General features: G+C 36.3%; 1 protein-coding gene across 1 annotated transcript; it reads left to right on the top strand.

Moving 5' to 3' along the window:
* The first annotated feature begins 267 nt into the window (after positions 1-267).
* Positions 268-23,308, top strand: LOC129230314 (sialin-like). Its single transcript, XM_054864713.1, has 11 exons — positions 268-295; positions 3,729-3,946; positions 7,016-7,246; positions 8,260-8,434; positions 9,919-10,049; positions 11,899-12,048; positions 13,653-13,785; positions 15,864-16,019; positions 20,143-20,228; positions 21,480-21,704; positions 23,282-23,308. Exons 1-11 carry the CDS (start codon positions 268-270, stop codon positions 23,306-23,308), a joined length of 1,560 nt encoding a protein of 519 aa, XP_054720688.1.
* The last annotated feature ends 894 nt before the right edge of the window (positions 23,309-24,202 follow it).

Below are 24,202 nucleotides of genomic sequence, written 5' to 3'. Positions count from 1 at the left end.
AAAAAAGGAAACCACCTTCCAACGTCTCTGTTAGAAAGTATTCTTATCAACAGGTGTTGCAAAGCCGATCGCTCCGCATCACCTCACCGAAAATTCCCCCTTCTACTAAACCTGTCGTCTGCTCTCTTAATTCTTCCCTCATTGCGTCAAAGAGATAATCCCAAATGAAGATAACCTCGGAATTTCCCTATAAATGTGGCTCTCCATATTCCTTTGTATCTCGGTGTTACATATCAAAATAACTTACTGAATCTGTGGAGATAGACAATGAATGCCTACGGAAAAACTCCAAAAGGTATTTTTTAAAAAATTTTATGGCTTTGTTTTTTATAAGGGGTAATGATTCCATACGCAGCTAGCTTAAAGTTGTTGCTTAATACCAAACTTTCAATCGTTTTCTTGAATTTTGTTCCTTTATGACATTTTATTTGTTTTCTAAAACTTCTTACTACTGTATGATATTGACTTAACCTTCTAAAGTTAGCTTGGGAAATTAAATATTTTGATAAATCATATTGTAAATCAGCTACTTATATACAGCATAACTTCGATTTAACAATACCCGATTTAACGATTTCTTCAGTTTAATGATGTATTTCACTGATCCGGATTTGACTGCATTGAATATCTATGCTCCTCGATTTAACAATAATCCATGATTTAACGATAAATTTTTCCAGTCCCTTGACAATTGTTAAAACGGGGTTTACTGAAATTTATTCGAATGCCCTTAGATTTTTCTGATTTCGATTATATTTGGCGATGCAATTACTATTTACATCATGTTCTCCTGGTGGGTGTTTCCAAGAAATGTTCAAAGAAAACTTGATTCTATCACTGTTTAATGGTAGTTTTCTCAAATTTTCTTCTGCTGCTAAAATAGAAAGTGTTTTAAACTCAATAAAATAATGAAACCTACGATGTATTTAAAATTTAAATTTGTATTTTTAAAAATAATTAAAGACAAAAAAAAAGAGGAAGAAGAAATAAGCACGTTTTGTATCAACTGTTCTTCGTATTTACTATTTGTATTCCACCTGCTATTTGTCACTGAAGCTTTTTATGCAATGCAATGTTCTGAGCTAACTAAAAATATTTCAATTTTAATTTTTTTTTCTTGTTTTATTTATTTATTTTGTAATTGTTTGGCAGCAGGAACCAATTTGTTTTCTAGAAACTAAAAAGTATGCTGAGAAAAGAATGTATTATTATGTTCATAATTATTCGCCAATTAAATAGTATCACCATGTACTTTTTTAAGCTGTGAGTTATACTCATGCACGTTTTAAGATTGTAGTTTCCTTACCAGATTTGTTTTCATTCTCAAAAGAGGGAGAAAATGAATGAAATCAACTTTCTCCGTTATCTCTGCTCAATTCTAAGCCTCATTTAACGTCGTCTGCAGATGGTGCTAGCTCACTTGTTCGCTTTTCCTTTCTCTCCCCTCCGACTCCGATTCATTCTCCATCCAAAAATTTATTTTTGTTACATATCAGAATTTCTTCTGTAAAATATTTCCCCTTTCGACGCTATTGCACTAAAAGCCCACTGTCCCATATAATTGTTTTCGTTCTTAGATATGAATGTTGTTGTTAGTTTCTTTTTGTAGAGATATTTGAAATCGCTCCAAATCCATTAAGGGGATATTCTAGTCTAGAGGATTGATTTTAAGGCGATTTTACGAGCGTAATAGAGAGAGAGAGAGAAAAAAAGAAACAGTAGTTTTTCCCTATCTATTTTTATCAGTTTTTTATTAATACTTTAAAAGTATAAAAATGTATAATAGTTGAAAAAATATTCAAATTTGTAGTTGGTGGAGGTTGGCAAAGTGGGGACCCTAAAAAAAAGGTGCTCCCTGGCTGACTTGATTCCAATCCTCCAGGTGATCTGAAACATAAAGTTTAGGTTAATTCTTATTAAACTAGGATGTAGAATTGTCTGGACGTAGCCAATTTGAAAATAAATTTTTGTTCACAAAATGACGTCTTTTTGAATAAAAAAGTTCATTTTTTGACTCCTTTTTTGAACTTTGATATATTTTTTTAAATAATAAAAATCAAAAACTACAAAAACCCCTACGTGGAGACACTTTTGATAGTACTAAGAATGTCTGTACCAAATTTCAAGAAAATCGGTGCATTAGAACTTGAGATATCAACCGTATTGTTGTCAACCGTATCAAAAGAAATAGTTTCGAGAAAAACGCGTTTTTCAAGTTTGCAGTCTCATTTCAGCAAAAGAGTTTATTTTAACAAAATTAACTGTAACTCCAAAAATAATTCGAATTTCCATAAATCCTCTTAGAAACTTATTCTTAAAGGTCTAAACTTTGGGAATATGAAGAAAAAAAATCGATTTTCTTTTGAATTTCTCGACTAAAATACCCCTTAAAGGCAACAAAGACAAAGAGACAAATTTCAAGGAGGAAAGCCATTCAAGGATTTGTTCCCATTTTGACAATTTACCTATGTTGTATTTGTCCACTCCTCGTGGATTTTTTTCTTGTATTCACACTTCAACTTAAATCCCACTAGCTGTATCAATTCTTCTGCATCAGTGATGTTTAGAATCTCATTTGACCCATTTGAAATTGTGCCAAATCCAGGAAGGTTGCGCTGATAAAGAGAACGCCTTTAATATCGCGGCTAAATTCAAGGCCTTGTGCTTATCTCAAGTTGATTCACCTTTCTGGAGAAGTCGTATGCACTGTTATGATTTGGAAAAAACTAGGTTAATGACTATGAGATAGGTTGATATAAGCACTGAAAATAGCTTCACAGCAACCAGTTCGGTTGCAAAAAGCAGCGTCTTCAACTCAAAAACAGTTTGATCCCAATATTATGCTGTCCAGAAGATCTCGCTTCTCACCACTGGATCTGGAGTCAGGTGTTTTTCTAATTTAATATCTGTTGTGCAATTGATTTGTTCTACCTGTATATAATTCAAAATGCTGATGATGCAACTTAAAGTCACATCATAATGTTTCGTAATAACCGTTGGTGGGCCGTTGCCCTTGTGCAGAACTCCTTTCCCAGCCACGATTTTCTAATGTCTGACTTTTAGGAAGTCTGAATCTGGACAGTTCCGCTCTCGTTTCTTTAATATGCCTCTTTGTCTTTCTCAAAAAAGTCTACGTTTCGATAGAGATCGCTCTTGGTACCTTCTCAAAAAAACGGCTCGCTTATTTCATTGTATGATTTTATTAAATTTTACTCCTGCTCTATTTTGGGGAAAAAAAAACTATAATTCAAAATTATATCAGCCTCCAGATTCCATCATTAAAACAAAGACACAACCGTTGGCCTCAATCAATACTATTTTTTCAAAAGTTTTTTTTCTTGTCCTCCACAGTCAACAACCCCATGTTTAAAAGCATAAGTTAACATTGGTCTTATAAATGTTTTGTACAGCGGAACTTTTTTTTTTTTTAACGAGATGAGAGTTTAACAGATCTATTATTCCGTTGATAAATAGAAAACAATAACGATAAAAGTAACAACAACAATAATATTATTAATAATTTAAAAGGTGTAAGATAATAGAAGCACGAATTTAGGCCAACAACACGTATCTACGATTATTGTTGTAAGTTTCGTGTAGATGCGGGTATTTTTCACAACTTTCTTCAATTTGGTTTAATGTTTTAACAAATAATATTAGTTATTGAAATTAAGATTTTTGAAAAAAATCTCACTATTTTTGGTACCCCTGATTATGTTTGACTTCAGATCGAGACGTAATCCCCGCCCGCTACATCCTCAGCTTAATGACCTTCCTCGGGATGGGCCTGGTGTTCAGTCACCGAGTCTGCTTCAACGTCGCACTCGTCGCCATGGTGAACAGCAGCGCCGAACTCGAAATCTCACGACCGGAGCCGAAGATTGACGACCACTGCCCGATGCCCGAATCGGGAATCAACTCCTCGCAGAAGTCACCAATAACTGAGGTAACTCTGACAAGATAACTGATAAGACATTTATCTTATTAGTTATCCATGGTGGTCTGAGAAGCAACATAACTTAGAGTTATATTGAACGTGTACTTTGACGCGAAGAAAAGTATATGACAAAAACAAGTGTATGGTGAAAAAATGCTTTTAAATTGTTAACTTGTTTTTAAGAAATCCTTGAAAACCTGGATTATTTTCAAAGTTTCTTTCAAAAGTCCCCTCTACACAATTCTATGACGGCTTAAGTTCAGCTTAAAAATTAATTTGTTCACTCTATTTATTATTGTTACCATAAATTTTTATTTTTGGCATCAATTACCAAACATGTCCCAATAAAAACAAACCCACCCACTCAAGCCATAAAAAATATAATGAAAGCATTACAATAACAAAGGTTGCCCTTGTATCACGTCTTTCCAGCAATAAGGACAATTTGAAATGAATCTATTATAGTAGAGGGCCTACGGTAGAAAATATTGCCGGAAACTGCATTTTCTGATAAAATCATGAAACTTGGCATGCATGTAGACAATGTCCTTTCCTTACAAACATTTTTAGAAAGACATTTCAAAATCCCCCGCCCAAACCCCCATGTCGGCCATTTTTGGTCAAAAATCCAGAACTACTTTTATTTTTTATTATTAGAAGAAACACCCAATGTATCTTTTGTGAATTCTATTATGCTTACTAAAGTAAAAAGCCATCAAAATATCTCTCAACCTCCTAATTTTCATTCAAAAACTTCGATTTTTTAAAACAAAACTTTAACAAAAGCCTTTAACATTTCTGGACGGGTTGTTTGAGAAATGTTTTTTTATGTATTTTAAAGCAATATGTTAAAGAAAATCAATTCGTTTATTGTATAACCCAATAATCCGAACCCCAGAAATCCGAAGCATTAGAAAATCCGAACATATGTTTTAAAATTTACTGATAAGAACTGATTACAAAACTAAGAATAAAACTAGAAATAAAAAATCATGAACAAAGCTAGTAATTTTTTCAAAACTTGTAGCAAACATTTGAATTGTTATTTAAGAATGAATACAATACCTTGATTAGCTGAAATTAAATCAATTTTCATTATCGGCAAAAAAAAAGAAAGAAAGAAAAAACTTAAAACACTTTTTGCTTATTTTTTTGGAAGTTTCACTCACATTCTGCAATTTTATAAGTCATATTTGCACTATCAAAATGAGGGTAAGGGGAGGGGGGGGGGCACGAATATTTTTTTCATAGAACTCCAAAATTTATTATTAAAAGCTTTAAAACAAATTTTAAGAGTTTTCTCATTATACGATTTGAAGCGTTTGTTCTATGTTTTAAACGACGTAAGAGAAATAAATTATTAATTACTGCAATAAGAAGTTTAGTGCTATGTTAATAAAGCTAACAATATTTTTATTATTAATAAAATTGTTATTTATTGAAATATAACTCACTATTACAAAAACTACTACCAAAACTACAAGAAATCTGAGTAAGTGATACGTATATTATACAGAAGGTAATTTAAAACGTTTGAATCTACAAATAATTTACACAAATACATAGCATTTTCCATTGCAGTATTTACAAATCGATGTGCGAATAAGTTCATTTTTGAAGCATCCACAAGTTATTTGAGAGCAGTTGTTTTTTACACTTGCATGACATAAAATCGCTTTAAGCACTTGAAACTGCGGGCAAACTCAAACAAACAAGAACGTGCTTTTCATCAATTTCTGTAAATCCCAATCATGAATTTAAGTTCTGGCTAAATTCCTAGGCATACTTCCCCATTGATATCTACCTTGATAAGCATTAAATAAGTTGCCTAAAGGCTTCTGTTGTGGGTGATAAGATAATCATTGATCTTTGTTCGCTGGTGAAAAAACATTTTCTAGCTTCATTTACGGACGGAAGTTACATAAAGACGAGTAGCAAAGATTCGCTAAGATGTTTGAAATTTTTAAGGTATGCTTTTTTTTATTTATTTATTTATTTATTTTTTGAGCTTGGGATAGGTATTAAAATGCGCCAATCAAGATAGTCTTTCCATCTTTTTCCGCATCGTCACTTTTCCCCTACCTGCGAAAAAAGAAGTCGTGTTTCTGTTTGCTCTGTATGGAAATGAGGCATACATCCATGTCCTGCGACAGTATTCAGTTCCAATTGTTCGTCAAAGCAGCATGTAATGCAAATGTGAACCGCCTTAGTTAGTCTTCAACCAAAAGAGTAGCTTCATTCCATTCGTATTGCAGGTACCACCAAGTAAACAAATGGTTGGCAGAGGATAAGGATGCCTCAGAGTGGAGTTAGTCGAAAATCAACATAAATTTTGAGATTGGTTCGTCCTCAATCGCAACTTTAAAAGAAACAGCCTCACCCGTTCTTTTCAAAATTCTCTCATGTTATTGCAAGATGGGATGTATGAGAGCAAGCTCTTGTTGCAGAGCTGGTCTTAGCTGCTCCGCTTTGTGCAATTTGCCATTTGAAACGACTGACCACAACAACCTGTCAATTCCAGTCGACAAAAATGGAAAATAAAGTAGTTTTTAAATGAAAAAAAAAATGACTTCTCTCTACCATCTTTTTTTTTTTCAGTTCGAGAGTAGATCATACCCATCAAGAAAACTCTAAAAACCAAGACATTATTTCATTTTTAAGAAAAGGTTTGATGATAAAACTTACATGTAAATAGAGTTTTACCCTTTTGAAATAATTATGTTTCTTTCTTTTGTCCAGATCTCCCTTATTCCAATCGAAAGTATTTTGTTTTGTAAGTCTTTTGTTCAAAAATATTCTCTATTCAAAATAAAGCTCGGTAGGTAACTTTCAAGTCGAAAAACGAAATACGACCGAAAAATCATCAATGTGAAAGATAGGAGAAGGAATGTTTGCGTTACCTGCATAGGGCAGTCTACTATTGGGCTTTTTTTTTTTTTTTTTCATAACCGCCGTTTTTTGCCAAAACACATAACTTTTAGAAACGTGCGATTTTAATGTCTAATATGACTGGACTTAAAGTTTCCATATTCAATTTTGAATCTTTTTTCGTTTCTAACTGCTGTTTCCTATTTTCAGGGCACATATCCGTGGACTCCCTCCACGCAAGGAGTCATGCTGGCTTCGTACTTCTACGGCTACGTGATCGCCCAAATCGTTGGGGGTCGACTAGCAGAGCTCCTAGGAGCAAAATGGCTGCTGGGAGTCACTTTACTTGCCTCCTCGTGCCTCACGTCTGCGACTCCACTCCTGTGCGACTTAGGGCCCGTTTTTGTCATCACTCTCAGGGTGCTTCTGGGGTTGATACATGTGAGTTTGTGTTTTCACTCGTTGATAGTTCTTGGCGCGAGAAGGGAGCAGCTCCACATTTGAAAACTTTCAGGAATCACAAATAAAGTTTTAAAATTTAATTTCTAACGATTTTGGCTATTTTGTATTATGCAAAAACTTGTCTTTATAAAACCAATTTTAATGACATTTCAATAAAATACAACGTTACCTGTTTGCCATTAATGGTATTGAAGCTGTCCCGTTCTTCCTCTAAGTACTACATATGATAATTCAAATGCATTTTAGATATTAAGAAATAATTCTCACATAAATAATAGCCAATGATCGAGTAACCCGGGAGTTTCAACAATGAAACTCGCTCTACGGCATGATAATTTGATAATCCGTTTTGGTAATGTTTAACATGCAGGGAAAGGCTTCATTGTGACAAGGCTGAACTCTATCCGGTCACTTAACTGTTTTACTGGTAAGACTGTGTCATTTCAGGGGAATGAAGAAACGAAAACAATTAACGTCATCTACTGGAGTTTAGGGCTAATCCACTGGAGAGAGGGTTAAAATTTCAACTATCAAAATATCACTAAACCGGCGATGGCTTCGTTGAAATGTAGAAGAGTAGAAGCAATTTTCACCTGTCGTACCTTGACGGGCGACTTTCTAGTTCAAATAATATTGGGTGAAATCAATTTGAGTCGTGTGGTGCAAAAGACTTTCGCTTTAAAATAAATAGAGTTGTAAAGGGACAGTATACAGTGGTCACCGCTTTTATGAATCAAATGTGTTCTAAACAGATTTGGCTGATTCAATAAAGCGACTACTTCAATAAAGCTAGATTTTGTTCTATTTTTGACGATTTGATCCATTAAAGCAGTTGATTCAATTAACCACTGATTCAATTAACGGGCATTCACTGTATTTCTTTTCCTGAAGTGTTGGGGAAGGTCTCTCACTGGGCTCTCATTTGAGAATTAAATTGCGAACAATTCACAATAAGTTTAACGTTGAACTCAGTTTTTTTTTTTAAATTGTAGGGGATGATGTACCCCGGCTGCTACGCTTTGCTCTCCCGTTGGGCTCCTGCACCCGAGCGGAGCACCCTGCTGTCTGTGTGTGTGATTGGCACGCACTTTGGAGTTGTGGTGGGCATGCCCCTCACCGGCTATATGAGCGAGCTCAGAGGATGGCCGTCCTCATTTTACTTAATAGGTAAGTCACCGGCGCTCGTGCTTGCTTGTGTGCAGCAAAGGAAGTCGTGGGTTCAATCCCCACCGTGATTTCTTCTCTTTGGGCGTATCTTTCCAGCGCTGTCTTATCTCTGAAGGAGATTGGATTCTTGTGTTTGATTAATAAGTGTTTGTTCTTGCGTCTTTGTTTTCTCTTTCACGTTTTTCTTTCTTTCTTTTTTTTATTTTTTAATACTACTCAAAATTATATACCTTGGCTTTTTTTTATTCAAAATTCTAGAATTTTTATGTTTTTTTCACCTTAAACAATTTTATTTTATTCTGTACTTTTTTCATCTTCACAACAACCGTTTGGCATGTCAAGGCTCTTGCGCATTAAAATTTAATAAAACCAACAAACCAACCAGCGCTGTCTTGTCTTTAAATTTAAAAAAAAAAAAAGGAAAAACTGTCTTGGGCCGTGGTAGCCCGATCGGTAGAGTGTCGTATTCGTGGCCGGAGGGTCCTGAGTTCGAACCTCGATGATCGAAGATCCACTTTCGTCATTAAAGGGGACTGGGCAACGTTAAATATGCTCGTGGTCTCAATGTCCTCCAAGTGAAACGATATCTCTGGGGGTGCTAGCACCAGGTAGCTATTAGCTCCTGGTCTAGTTCTAAATTCTCATTAACTGTTCGATCCGGTGATGGTGCTGCCATCTATCAGTGTAAAAAATAATGGAGGCAAAGCACTTAGTATGCAGTCCTCGACATAAATACAGTTGTAGTCAGTTGTGACTCGGAATCGTGAAAACTGTCTTCAAGTGCGGCGCAAAATTATTCGCTCTCTGTGGAAGAGTCAAAAGCATCGAATTCGTAGGAAATGGGGAAGGCAATAAACGCAATAAGAGAATGAAGAGTTCAACAATCTGCATCTCAATCTCTTGAATTTTCAACTTGTTGCTTGACGACGGAGAAATGGCTGGTGAACTGGGCGCGGAAACGGAGCACTTTTATTTGGTAATACGTAGGATCAGGGAGATCGCAAGAGCAGTAAAATTTTTACTACATTCGCTTTCTCGCTGATCCTTCCTGTTACAGCATGAAGTGCTCTGTTTCCGCTTCCATCAGTTCATCAGAGTTCATCCCATCACTCTGTGGTCAAGCTTGCCTGCACTTCTTGCGAAGCTACAGTACCCGGACACTTTTTTTCCCGCCCGCTTTTAGGACTTAGGTCAATCCGGACGGACCGTTATGAAGCTGAAACTGAAACACTAGATAAAAATGTTGATTACATTTTGAAATTGGTAGTTAAAAGTATTTTTCACCGCCTCGCCTTAAGAATTCCACATTCATGCAGCTTGTAGCAGTTCATGAAACATTTTCGCAAAGATTCTTGAAATTCATAAGAAACTGGATGCAACCCGTGAAATCCCGGAACGTTGCTCTGAAATAACCGGAAAAGTACCGGAATTTTCATATAGTGTACTTTGAAACCACTCGTTGCATTTTCAAACTCTTTTCATAGGTGGAGCTGGATTTGCTTGGTGTGTTTTTTGGTTGTTCCTCGTCTATGAAACGCCTGCAGAACATCCCAGAATTTCCATCTCAGAACTTGATTATATTCAAAAGAACATAGAAGTGTCAAATTGTAAAAAGGTAAATGGAATTTAACTTCCACTTTTTTTTTTTGAATCACTGAAAGTTTCAATATCTTCCTGATGGGGGAGGCAAAGGGCTTGTGATTCAATAGATATCCAGGCCCGGCTGCTGGGATTAGCGACCTAGGCCACCACCTACGGCGGCAAATTTCAAAATAGCAAAATGTAGGAGGCAAAAAAAAAAAAAGAAAAAAAAAGAAAAAAAATTAGAAATTCAAATTTTTTTCTTTTTTTTTTCTTTGCAGCTCAAATTGCAGCAAGACGTGAGAGTATACTGTCCGACCATCACGATAAAAGTCACCGCCGAAATGTCTGCGCCTGTCTACTGCCATAGCAACGAGGCGCGCCTCATTTTTTCAAGGGAAGCTTAATGTTGGAAAAACCCGTACGACTGCACAAAGGTGAGCAGGCGAGTGGCGAAATGGCGCCAAAAAGCCTTTCTGATAACCCTAGCAGAAAATGAACGAAGTCCGTTTCTTTGGCAGTAGACGGGCTCAGACTTGACGGCGGGAGCTTTTCTCGTGAAAGACAGACAGTACTCGACTTGCTGTAGCGGCACTTGTTAACATCACCTAGGGCAGCAAAACTATTAGAGTCGATCCAGTATACATCATGTAAGAAATCAACAAAAACAGCCTTAAGGAGATTTGGAAGCACCCTCCTTCCCCCTCGAAAAAAAAAATATATATATATATATATATATATATATAAGTAAAAAGAAAAACCCCAAAGTCTTTTTTCCTAGAAAGAAAAGAAAAAGTCGACTTTCCTCTGAATATCATAGTGCGATAAAATTTACTCTCCCCCTCCTTCCAGCACCTTAAAGATCGTCTAAAATTTGTTTTCAGTACATTAATGCCAAAAACATTCCGGGGTTGGCCCCCGAATCTCCTACCATCATCGAAGTACATCTAGAATTGTGTTTCTAGAACTTCAATTTCCAAAAGATGCTGAAACGGATCTCTTTCCCTAAAATTACTGAAAATGGGTTACAATCATGTTTTACAGGCTTCAACTTTTGGAAATTTTCTGAGGAAGGGCACGGAGCCTTCTCTTTTCCAACTTCACCAGGATAGTCTAGAATTGAGTTTTTAGAGATATAATTAAAGAAAACTTCCGGGGGAAACCCCCAGACCTTTTCCCCTTCCTGTTTCTGCGAAAATATTATTCTTATGACAACGTTCATATTGCAAATTTATATCCTCTACACTGCATTTATAAAGAAGCTAAAGTGAAGCTAAATTGCGATCGCAAAAAGGATCAACTATAATAATCGCGTTCACAAAAATGAACCACTTTCATGTACTTGTAGAAAAAAAAACATACATTCCTGATCTTAAAAAAATTGCTCAAAACATTTTATTTTCACGCTGTTCAAAAAGTTTACTCGTCACTTTCCCACACTTGATGGTAAAAATATGCCCCGTTTTAGTGATTTCCGTATTTCGGAAGTTCGGATTTTCGAGTTTTTACTATATATATATATATACATATATATATGTATGTATATATATATCTGGACAAATTAAGTCTCCGTCATATGCTACACCACTGTCAACATACATGTAAATATGTAACTTTTACAAAGCAGGGGGGAGGAGCAATTGCCCTTTCTTGACTTCCCGGATTTACAAGTTTGGTTACTGGCAGCTAGCAAACATTCTCAATCTGACATAAACCTTGCGTTATTTTATTTATACTACTCATTATGTCGTTCTCTTGCTTCCTGCTGCTTGATACTTCATAACCATTCTAGTGATACTCTTTAAAAAGGGTTAGCATTTTTTAACTTTATTTTTAAAGCCATGACTTTTGTAATAAATTAATCCCTATTATTTTTATTCCAGCGTGTTGATGTTCCTTGGATGAAAGTTGTAACTTCCGGTCCCGTCTGGGCAGTGACTATCGCTAAATTTTGTGGTGCTTGGAGCTTCATTTGTTTTCAATCTAAGCTGCCAGCCTACTTGGACGAAGTATTGCATATGCCTATTCAAAAAGTAGGTGGAACTTTGACAGAGTTGATATATTGACATTTTTAAAGAACATGCTGTTTCGATACCACATTACAAATATCTACAAGCTTATACAGTCAACCGGGGCAAATTTGCCCAGTGGGAAATCTTAGTTTCTGAAAACGATGATATTTGGCGTTCTATTTAGTTCCAAAACTAGCTAATAAATGTGGTAATGTCTTTGTGCAATGAAAATGCTACTGCATCTATTGTTTTTGTTATTGTTGTCTTGTACCTGCTATGCTGGTAATTTGAGGTGCGCTGCTTCACTTTTCCTGCTTTACCGTAATTTGGTGGGAAGTCCGACTTCCAAGGTTCACACAGTTCATAAGGACTCGTCTGTAGGGTAGGCATCCATTCACAGCAAAACAATACGTTCACACAAAGAAAGAAAAAGGACAGGAGAGAGAAAGTACGTCCATGCCAGAGCTGGGATTCGAATCCAGGACCTACCCATCGCAATCAGACTTCACTGACCACGCTAATTGGATGTAGGTGCTAAAGAAATATTTAAAGTATCCATCTACCTGTGCGGCGTTGTAGCGGCGTATATACTATACGAAATGAGTATATAATATCCAGTCCGTGAGAGATGGAGGCTTAGTTAACCCTCCGCTAACTGAAAATTTCATTGCCTGACTAAATCTGTCAGATTGTGAAATAAAAATAGGCAAAAGAATTTTTTAAGGCAGAGAGATAATAGTTTATTTACTTTTAAAATCTCCTAGAAAAGTTAAATCAATAAACCTTATTCATTTGTGAAGCAAGAATGACATTCGTAACGAAAACTATTATTGATGTTACAGAAAAATGCTTACCGTCACCTTATCATCCCCAGTCCCTCAGACATGTTTACTGAAAACTGCTTATTGACTCAATTAGTCATTGTTAATTAGTTTTGTTTCACATACTTTTATCTTCTTTCTTTCGTTTTTTATTATTTGAAGCTAGAATGTAAGAATTTATCATTATAAGGGTCTATGGACCTGCGAAATTTTGAAATTTCTGGTCCATTAGATCAGTAACTATTTTTTAAACGTCTACTCCTATGTACTTACATAACTGTTTATCCCCATGAAGTTGTTATGCAGAAATTGTCCTCAGTGTCTCTTGAAATGAGGATCTGAATTCTGTATTATTCTGTTGATTAATTTTATGATTTCCTGCAATTCCTCAAAAAAAGAAAAAATGTTTTCTGGAATAACTTCCCGTCCACAAATTTTCTATGAAGTTCGTTAAAAAAGTTTAATTACTTGTTATTTACGTTAGTTTTTAGGGTTTAGACGTTATGCAGTTACCTTCGATATGAAGGAAGCTAATTAAGTGAAACTAGCTTTAATCATAATTGCTGAAACATTTCGTTTCTTGATGGTACTTTGTAATTCAACGACCCTACCATCTTGTTAACTTCTATTTGGTCAAACAGGCACAGCATAAAATGCACCTCAAGAGAGCTGGTGGGGACTATAGCTTCAAGTTTGTTTTATTAATTATCATTTTTGTTTTTATGTCTATGACATTGTACAGTACATGTGTCAGTTTGCAAGACAATGAAGCTTTTTCCTGACGCTTTAATTTTCATTTTTCAGAATGGAATGGTAAATTCCCTTTTGTTTGGTGTGCTTTGTGTTTCGATTGTTCTTTCTGGAAAAGCATCCGATTTAATCCTCAGCAAAACTAAATTGCGGAGGACAGTCATCCGCAAGGCATTCGAAACAGTCGGTAAGTTAGCTAGTAACTGTTGCTTATTTGAGTCATGAAAAGTCAGTATTCTTTTAATATAATTAGCTAATTTCGCGATTAATTTAACTCAGTTGGATTTTATTTCCAAAATCCCAACTTCATGCATTGAAAAGTAATCCCAAAACGCAATGTTGAAAGTTTTGGCGAATGTAGGGGAATGACGTTCACCTAATCAAGAACTTGAATAACTAGTCACATTTAGAAATTAAATATAAAAAAAAAATTAAATTTTGACTTCCTTAATTCAAACTATGTTTTTCGCAATCACGAGTGTGTGTGTGTGTGTATGTAGGCGTGTGTGTCTGTGTGCAGGTATGAGTGTGTGGGTATGTGTGTGTATGTAGGCGTGTGTGTCTGTGTGCAGGCATGAGTGTGTGGGTATGTGTGTGTATGTACGCGTGTGTTTGTGTCAGTGTGCAAGCATGAGTGTGTGTGTAGGTGTGCATGCATGAGTGTGTGTATGTGTAGCTGTGTGTATGTATGCGTGTGCGTTTGTGTCTGTGTGCATGCATGAGTGTGTGTGTAGGTGTGCATGCATGAGTGTGTGTATGTGTAGCTGTGTGTATGTATGCGTGTGCGTTTGTGTCTGTGTGCATGCATGAGTGTGTGTGTAGGTATGTGTATGTATGCGTGTGTGTGTGTGGGTGTGTGTATGTATGCGTGTGGGAAATGGACGCAACCTGGAGAGGGTTTTTGCTAGAGGAGCAGCATCGTGAGGCCGGTCGACGGTGCTGCTGCAGAGGGAGGCGGGGGAGAAATAAAATCATAGGAACATCAAAACCGTCAAATGAGAACAATAAGCAATGTGATTGCTCAAAAAAAAAAAAAAAAAAAAAAAACATCTTTTTAACAAAGTATATCTATAAAGCTTAAGAAAGAGGTTTGCAAACAAATAATTCGCATAAATGTTTTAGGGACTTATTCGAAAATCGTTTAGTTAATTATATCATGCCGCAAAACAGCAGATTTCTGACTACGCATCCTATTCGATTAGAAGCAAATCATCTGGATCATCATGGTCATCATCATATAGCTGAGACTCATCAGTAGTGAGCTGGGTGCAATACTCACCAGCTTAGGTGAGCGCCGTTATCCTTCACCGCATTCATGTTGGACTAGAATGCATAATAATTGGCGTAACAGCGCACAATAACAAAAAAAAAAGCATGAGCGTGTAGCTAAACGTATATATTTGATAGATATACGTAAAGAATAAATCAAAATTTGGAGTTAAATGCATACTCACTTGCACGTTAGATGTAGTACAATTCTATAACTAAGTAAGTGCAATCCCACTAAAAATATAATTGTACAAAAATGCAAGTCTCCCTCCCCCGTAAAAAGTTGCGAAGTTTCATGTAAAATCAAGTCAGTTGTTTTAGTTAGCCAGTTCTTTAGAAAAGACATCCGACAAAAGCTTTGGTCGGATATCTTTTTTTCCACAAGATCACTTCTTTTGCATTGATAAAGTTTTGCATGATCCACGTAACGCCGAAGCACCTGTGTGCAGTTTCCTGCAAAAATTTGTTGTCTTTGCGTTGTTGAGCAATCACGATTGCTTATTGCTTTCATTTGACCGTCCTTGATGTCCGGTTCCTTTTTCAGCTTGGACCAGGGGCCTCTGCAGCACCACCGCCCACCATCCTCTGCAGGCGCGGCTCCTCCGGTCCTGAGTTATCCGCTTCTCCTGGTCGGAGGCGTCCGTGTCCTACACACATGCATGCTCACGCACTCACACACATACACTCGCACACGCCTACGTGCATACACACGTCTACGTACACGCACAAGCCTACACACTAACACACACACGCACACACACATAACTATGCACACGTAACCGCCCTAGAGGAGGGGCAGGCTTGGGGAACAGGAGCCGTTTCTAGAAACAATAACTCCAACGAGTAGGGTCCTGTCGCAGTTCGTGATTGCGAAAAACATAATTTGAATTCAAAATTTCAGAATTCAAATTAATTCTCTTTTTTCTTTTGCTTTTCATGCACTTAAGTATTCATTCAATTCCGCACCATGTAGTTAATTGATGATTTTCTTTATAGCTCTCGTGGGTCCTGCGTGCTGCATGGTTTCCATTCCCGTGGTGCGCTGCGATGCCGATGCAGTGGTTGCGCTCTTGACCGGAGCTATGGCCCTCTTCGGACTCTGCGGGGGAGGGGATGTGTCTGTCGTAGCCGATATGACACCCGATTTTGCCGGTGAGTGTTCTTTTTTCATGAAACTCACCTCATGCAGGGCTGCGGAGTCGAAGAGAAAATTATTGCACATGCATTATTTGAATCCCCACGTGCATCAAAATATAGATCCCGGCTCAAGGTCAGGTGATTATCATCAAGGTCGAACATAGCTCAGTACTGTGTGTGAGAGTGGCTCATTTTTCCAAACATAGATTCTTGTCAGAGAACGAGTTTTTTTTCCTGATTTTTTAAAAAAATATATAATTTTTAATTAATCGTTCCATGCGCTTATATTATGTTTTAATATTGTTTGAAGAGTATTTCACAAGGAAGTTTGTTTGCGTTTTATCGTTTTTTGGTTTGAAATATTAATTTCAAAAATATAAGTCCGAACTATTGAACGTGCCATAACTCTTTTAAATTTTCTCCTACATACTCGAAATTGTGTTTAAAATACCCTTTATCATAGTACACCGTGTACCAAATATAAACATATTTGGTCAAGCATTTCATAATTTCGACTGAAGGGGCTAAAGCATTGAAAGAAAAGCTTTTTGGATTCCATACTATTGAGAGAAATGTTTTGATTTGACGTTGTTTTCGTGCTTTATCGTCAGCAAAAATCAAATAAGCAAACTTGTGCAATACAGCTAAAGTACAACAACTGACAAAAATGCAAAAAAAATGAAAAATTTCCTGATACTGTGCTTTACCTTCCCATGGCAGGGTAGTCGGAGATAGAATCCGTCCTCCGAAATATTTGCCTTATTATTGTAAAAATAAAGTAAAAAAGTGAAAATTTTACCTAAATTGCTTTGAAAGCATCGTTTCAAAAAGTAAATGTCTGCTTTATAAATTAAAGCTGGTATAAGTAAGTCAAGCTCACATTTCTGCCGAAACAAACATCCGTTTTCCATGACTTATACCTTAAAAATAAAAAAAAGAGGTGGGTTCCTTCAAATATTTGGTCCTACTATATCACTAAGCACATTGTTTTCCATATACAGACCAGAAACCTGTCGCCCCTTCCCCTATCAGGAGGAGCTTCCAAATCTTGATGTTTCTCCCAAGACCTTGTGTTTTTTTAGAAATCTTTAGTTCAAATGGTTTTGTTTGAAATTCTTGAGTGATGTATTTTGTTGATGAATAAGATACAATTTTTAGTATTTAACACTAAAGCATACTATTTTCACCAAAAAAAAAAAAAAATTGGCGAGAAATTTAGAAAGCAGTTTTTCATGAACAAATGCTGTTATCTAGAAAGATCGCATTGGGAAGAAAAGAAAAACAGGAAAAGAAAGAAAGAAAGAATTAATTTGAATTTTGACATCTTGAATTCAAGTTATGTTTTTCGCAATCACGAGTGTGTATGTATGCAGGCGTTTGTGTTTGTGTCTGTGTGCAGGCATGAGTGTGTGAGTATGTGTGTATGCGTGTGTGTGTGTAGGATATGGGCGCAACCTGGAGACTTTGCTCGTAGAGGAGCAGCATCGGGAGGGACCGGTCGACGGAGGTGCTGCAGCGGAAGGCGGGGGGGGGGGATAAAATCTTAGGAACGTCATTCAAAGGTAAAGTGAGAACAATAAGCAATGTGACTGCTCAAAAAAAAAAAAAAAAAAACTTTTCAGCGATAACCCTGATTGTAATTTCTTTCTTTATGTGTTGAATCTGTCTTGTGCAACCAGTGTAATTGTATCAAGAGCTTAATCATTTTGCTCCGCCTCAGTCGCCTTTTCCAAATTTTTAAAATAATTATGGTGAGATCAATTTTAATGCCCATTTCCATATTTTTTAACCTTTTTATTTTTGATATTAATAGTCGACCAATTACTATTGTAGCAAGTACAGGAAAATGGATAGGGGGTTTTTAATGATTATTATTATTTTGTTTTTAATTTCCAATGGACGGCAGCAAGAAAAAGTTACAAAGAACAAAATAACAACAACAGACACAATGCACAGAACAAGGAACAATACAGGAACAATAAAGTGAAATATTTAGCTGCCGATACGCTCTCTTGCTTCGCAATAACGGTCGCACTGGCTACGTCTGGAAAGCTGGATGCAAGTGTGCAGGTAGCGAATGTTCATTACTTGGTTTGAGTTACAAAGAATACAATAATTGGGACTCTTGACAATCCTCAAACGGTGAAGATGCTTTGACAAACAGTCATAGCTAGTTAAAAGTCGAAGCATGGCTACTGACTCTGCTGTTGGTGCTAATGGGACAAAATCACGGTTTATAAACCAAAATTTGTGGTTGTTTCTAGCTTTTAGGTCTTTCTAAAAAAAAACATCCCTTGATTTTATTCCTGATACATAATTTTATTGCATTAAATGAGAGTGGATCATTTGATACTTGAACAGCAGACATCCTCTTTGCTTGAGCATCAGCGAGCTCGTTTCCCCTAATCCCACAGTGTGCTGTGATCCACTGCAACGCTACTTTTATGTTCCATCAGCAGATCTTTAATGAAACTGCGACATTCAGAAACTTCGTGTGACTTGCATCTCTTGATCGATGCTATCGCCTCAATAGCCGCTAGAGAATCCGATTGGACAACACATCCCTTAAATTTAAAATCACGGTATCTGAATCGATCTAGAGCCATGTGTATAGCTTTTACCTCTCCATCGAATGCAGAGGCATTTTTACCAACAGGAATATAAAAAGAAAAGAGCTCATTGTAAACGCCCGCAACTGCATTTATATGGTCTGCTACTCTTGACCCATCCGTACATATATGTAACCATTCACTTTCGGTGTATTTAGTGTAGATTGTCTCCAGAGCAATGACCCTGAGAACTACTTGATCAGTCTAACTCGTTGAAACAGGCTGTATCAAATTTAAATGATAATTCACAGGTTCATATTTACATATGTTTGTTGGTAAAGGGAGCGACTGTCGTCTAGAATTGATGTCATACGTTCGTTTTGTCTCAAGCGCAAACTGCACAAACCCCTTTTGCGTTTTGAGAGATTTCGGGTGCAACTCCGGTTTCATTCGTTTCCAAGTAGTAGTCTTTGCATTTTTTCAAATAAAAGTAGAGTTTTCTCATCTATGTATGATTTTATTGATCTGAAATTAGTAAATAAAAACGATGCATCCAGTGGTGTTGATTTCACTGCTCCCGTTATTAGGCGGAGTGTTTGGTTATGTCTAGTTTAAAGTCTGTTCAGGACACGTTTTGACGCAGTGCCCTTACAGCAATAACTCATTAGAGGGAGAACAAACTTCGTATATGTAATTTCAAGGGTATTACGACTACAGCCACCCAGTTTTAATAATTATTAATTCTTTGATCTTGGGGTTTTCCTCCCGAGATATTGGGAATTTTATGAGCTCAATCTTGGGTTTTTTTCGGGGGACGGGGGGCATTGGCAGCTTTGAAGTTTAGTAATGTATGAGTTTGCTCGGAAAATATTTAATTTTCGTGAGATGGATGAAAATAGATTATTTTATCTGCTCCCATACTACCCCCCCCCCAATACGAACAATGGGGAAATGTGGAATTCGACTTTTTTCGGAGGGAGAGGGGGGTTTCACTTCCAGAAGGAATCAAATAAACAAGAAAACCTTTTCTCAATTTTTTGTCGGATGTCTTTTCATCCATAAGTTCACTTATTTAGAAAAAGGGGCTCCTTGTAACTCCGAAACACGTTTATTCATTAATCTAAATTTTTGTACGTTGTTATTTCTTATTTTTACTTTTCATGCACCAAAAGTATTTATTCAGTTTCAAATAAACAAGCTTGTACAATAAAGCTCAAGTACAATAGATGGCAAAACAAAGAAAATGAAAAAAAAAAAAAAATACCGATACTGCTTTTTATCTTCGCACAAAAGCATAGTACAGCGGGTAATCGATAACAGTGCAATGCGACGAAATGGTTCCTTTACATGGATTCTTTAGCCGAGATATAGCTCGATATTAACAGAAAGAGTTACTTTTCAACTCCAATAGGAGGGCTCCGATCTTGAGAAAGTTAATTTCTTGCTACGTCAGTAACTCAACGCATTTTGACGTCAATAACAAGTCCTCTGTTGACTTTCCAAGAAAATATTCTGTTAAGAACGGAGTTCATCTACCGTAGTCAAATAGTAACAAAGTTGTATTTATTTGTATATTTATTTTGTTTCAGGCAAAATTTTTGGCGTGTCTAACGCCATCGCGAGCGTGCCCGGGATCCTCTCTCCGGTGCTTGCTGGATATTTTCTCGAAGGAAATGTAAGTCATCTTGTACCTTTTCCACGTTTGCAAACTTATCTTATAAGTCATTTTCAACATAACATATCCTGAAAATCCTCTTATATATAATAGCGAATGATCGAGTAACGCTGACATCACCCCAACAATTAAACTTGCGCCACGACATGATAAACTGATAGGATTTTTTGATAATGTTTGACATGCAAGGAAATTTTTTGTTTCGACAAGACTGAACTGGATCTTTTAACTTAGCTGTTTTACTCGTAAAACTGTCATTTAAGGAGAATGAAGAAACGAAAAGGTGGTCAATAAAACAAACGCTATCTGCAGGAGTTTAGGGTTAATCGACTGGAGTTAGGGTTACAGTTTCAACTATCAAACTATCACCAAACAGGCCATTTCTTCGTTCAAATGCAGAAACAATTTTCACCCGTCATATCATGACGGGCGATTTTCTAGTAAATAAATAAACAAATGCAATACAACCTCGTTTATCAGAACTAACTGGAGCCAAAAGCGATCCGGTCCGGATGAACGAAAATCCGGATAAACCGGGTAATATGAGTAATAAGCAAAGCAGATGCTTAAATTAGCAGACTTACCTTTCATTACGACAAAAAAAAAAAAAAAAAACGTATTTTGCAGCGAAATTAGAGTATGGTTTTAAAAGAAGTTAAAAAATATCAAAACAATTATTCACATTTTTCTTAAAGAATTGGTTCCTTTTCTTCCAGTTTAAACAAGTGTGTCGTTTGAATAGAGTAAGGTCAATATAAAGTTTTGTAATTATTCAACTGCAGTTGTGATTGTCAGACTACTAGGACCACGCCTATGTTCAAGGTCGTGCGGCGCACGACGGCGCCAGAGTCAAAAAGGCGCCGAGCTGCTCTACCAATCAAAAATGCTCCAAATTGGGGAAATCTCTTCCACTGAAAAAATAAAATTGAACTTTTCATAATATCTAATGGTGGCGGTGAAGTTATATTGCGCATTGAAACAAGAAATCCATCTCGCCTACCTAAAAGCAAAAAATATTGCCTTTTCGTGTCTAAACATGCTATTCAAAAGCGATTACACTGTAAACACATGATTCTAATTAAATGTGCTTGAAGAGTCAATATCTGACATCATGCTCAATAAACAAACCTTTTAAAAAGCTTCTAGAAGGAGCATGAAATAGATTCGAAGTCTGATATTTTGATGATGTATAATTTTATATTTAAGACTTTGTTAAAATTTGGCTAAGCTAACAATTTTGTCGTTTTGCAGAAGGGAGATATCAACCAGTGGAACTGCATCTTTTACATATCTATGGCCATCTATCTGTTTGGAGCAGTCACGTTCCTGCTCTTTGGGTCTGCAGAAGTGCAGTCCTGGGGTACTGCACGAACGGACATTCGATTCCTCAAAGAAAGAACCATATCTACTAAAGAACGTAACTTAACGTTTTCAGTTCCGATCATCTTATCTCTAGATTTGGATGAACCAAAAAAAGTAAACTCGATCGAAATAACAAGGTTTTAGACAAAACTATAATACCACTTCAGAATTACGGTGTATGGTTGCTATTAATCTGTGGCAGAACACTTGAAGAAAAGCGTTTAGTTTCATCCAACCAATGAAGCTGCATCTATGTGTCCACGGACATGTATCCGGTTGGGACAGTAGCTTTCCTGTCCCTCGGCTCCGTGAAAGTGCTGTCCTCTGGAGTGCTGCGCAAAAAGACATTGAATTTCTAAAAAAAAAAAAAGAACTATTTCCACGGAAGAGCGTACCTTGCCATTTTTGTCTCAAACATCTTAAATCTTATTTTGGATGAACCAAAAGAAAGTAAAACCAATCGAAATAGCGAGGTTATAGACAAACTATAATATCTCCTCAGAACTACGGTCTATGGTTGTTATTCATTTGTGGCAGAACACAAACTTGAAGAAAAGTGTTTAATTTCATCCAACCAATGAAGCAGCATCTTCTACGTATCCACAGGCATATATAAGTGCTGTCTTGGGGTTTTTTACAAACGAACATTGTATTCCACAAAGAAAGAACTATTTCAACGGAAGAACGTACCTTGCCATTAGTGTCTGAAGCATCTTAAACTTTATTTTTGGATGAACCAAAAGAAAGTAAATCCAATCGAAATAGCGAGGTTTTCGGCAAACTCTGATGTCACTGCAAAACTGAGGCATGTGATAGCTATTCATTTGTGGCGGAACACGAGAGGAAAAGCATTTATTTTCATTCTTTCAATTCTTGTAACATGTTGGGAGACGTATACATATGTTCTTATGCACCAAACAGAAGCGACGAGACAAATTCCTCAGCCTTGGAATCTTTACTGGATTCAGATCAACTTCATTTTCATTTCGCCAACGCTACGCTAAGCACAACAATAAAGTCATTAAAAACCCGACAAGTGAAAAAAGTATTATTTCCATTGACTATTTTTTCTTCTTAGTCGGAAACCTTACGTAATCACATTTTGAAAATATTTAGGAAAGGGAAACATTACCTTACTGAAATGCTTGACAAGACCCAAAGTTTTCATCTTCTTATCGAGTTCCCTTTGTAGCATAGGACTTGGAGCGGTTTTTCTCCAGAAGAAATTTTGGCACGCACGAATTAAAACTTTTTGATGTGCTCTTTCATTTTACAAATCAACTAAGAGAATTTTCACGAACTCTCCCTGCATCTCTTCTTTTTTTTTTCCATTAGAATCTGCAAAAAAAGCATTTGATGTTCTTATGTATATTTATGAAAAATCTGTGATATGTGTACTTTTAAATAAAATGTGTATCTACCTGTTTTCTAATTAATCTCCTTGCCTGAATATTTCTGAATAAGATGGATTTAAAGTGAAAATTTAAACAGTCTCATTAAAAAAAAAAAAAAAAAGACACAGTATCATTCAAAATTGTTTTCGTCCTTCCAGGAGAAGAGTTGCAAAAAACCCGGAAATTTGAAATGAGGGTAGAAACCAAGGAGTTTTTTTTAAAGTAGGAAATTTTGATAGGAAAACACTATTACTTCACTCTAAGTAAGCATGATTGATGTGTTGTACTCTTTCACAGAAAAAAGACCTTTCAATCGAAAGATGAATTTCAAATTTAGTAGTGCATAGAACACAAGGTTTGTGTTCTACAAAGTGTCTAATTTGATATGAAGTTACAAACTCTCTACTAATAATTACTTAAGAGTAGAATTATGTGTATTTAAATTTCCATATTTGCTATATGCATAATATGTAACAAGTGTGTGAACTAAAATATTACATTGAACTAAGGCAATTCATATTAAAAGGATATTACCTTCTTTCTCTACTAACCTAGTTTAAAAATGCAATGCATTTGTGAACCTAAAACTGAAATACTGAAATAAAAATAAAATAATATTTGAAAATTCATAAAAGTTGTGAAGTTTGGAAATGAGCTACAAATTCAATTCAAAGTTTTTTATATATATATTTTTATTTTTTTTAATGCCCTCTGGCGCACCGAAGAATTGTTGGTACTCGGCGGAATAGTAAAATACAACAATTTCGTAGGAAAATGGAGAAGGCAATAAGCGCGGTTGACAAATCATAATTTTCGCACAGCAGGCACAATCGTTTAGTGCGAAATTTCAGATGAAATTCATTTCTAGTTGGAAACAAACCACGACGCTTTACGGGGGGGGGGACTTATTTTGCCAGCGTCAATTATAAGAACCCTTGATTCGCCTGTTTTCAATTTACTCTGAAGGCGATTCGTCATTCGTTCAAGGACTAATGCCAACAGTTGTGCACTACCGTTGCATTAAACATGAAAAAGAATATTTCCCTCTGACCTATGTGATAACAAATATGATGAAATGAATTTCAATATATCAGCATTATTTCTCTCATGTAACAACACACTCACATGTGAATACTCCTAGAGGAAGCACTTGCCAGTTTTTAGATACGCACAATCGCAAACAATGTTATAACAGCCTCGCTCCGACCGATATCTTAA

The sequence above is a fragment of the Uloborus diversus genome, chromosome 9, assembly GCF_026930045.1.
Source record: "Uloborus diversus isolate 005 chromosome 9, Udiv.v.3.1, whole genome shotgun sequence".
Taxonomy (NCBI): domain Eukaryota; kingdom Metazoa; phylum Arthropoda; class Arachnida; order Araneae; family Uloboridae; genus Uloborus; species Uloborus diversus.
This window is presented reverse-complemented; position numbering and strand designations above follow the sequence as displayed.

What these genes read in the sequence shown, in the direction of transcription:
- LOC129230314 (XM_054864713.1), top strand. Translation starts at nt 268, where the DNA reads ATGAATGCCTACGGAAAAACTCCAAAAG. An exon ending in CTACGGAAAAACTCCAAAAG is followed by an intron (nt 296 to 3,728) that starts GTATTTTTTAAA and finishes GTTTGACTTCAG; the next exon opens with ATCGAGACGTAATCCCCGCC. An exon ending in TATGACACCCGATTTTGCCG is followed by an intron (nt 16,020 to 20,142) that starts GTGAGTGTTCTT and finishes ATTTTGTTTCAG; the next exon opens with GCAAAATTTTTGGCGTGTCT.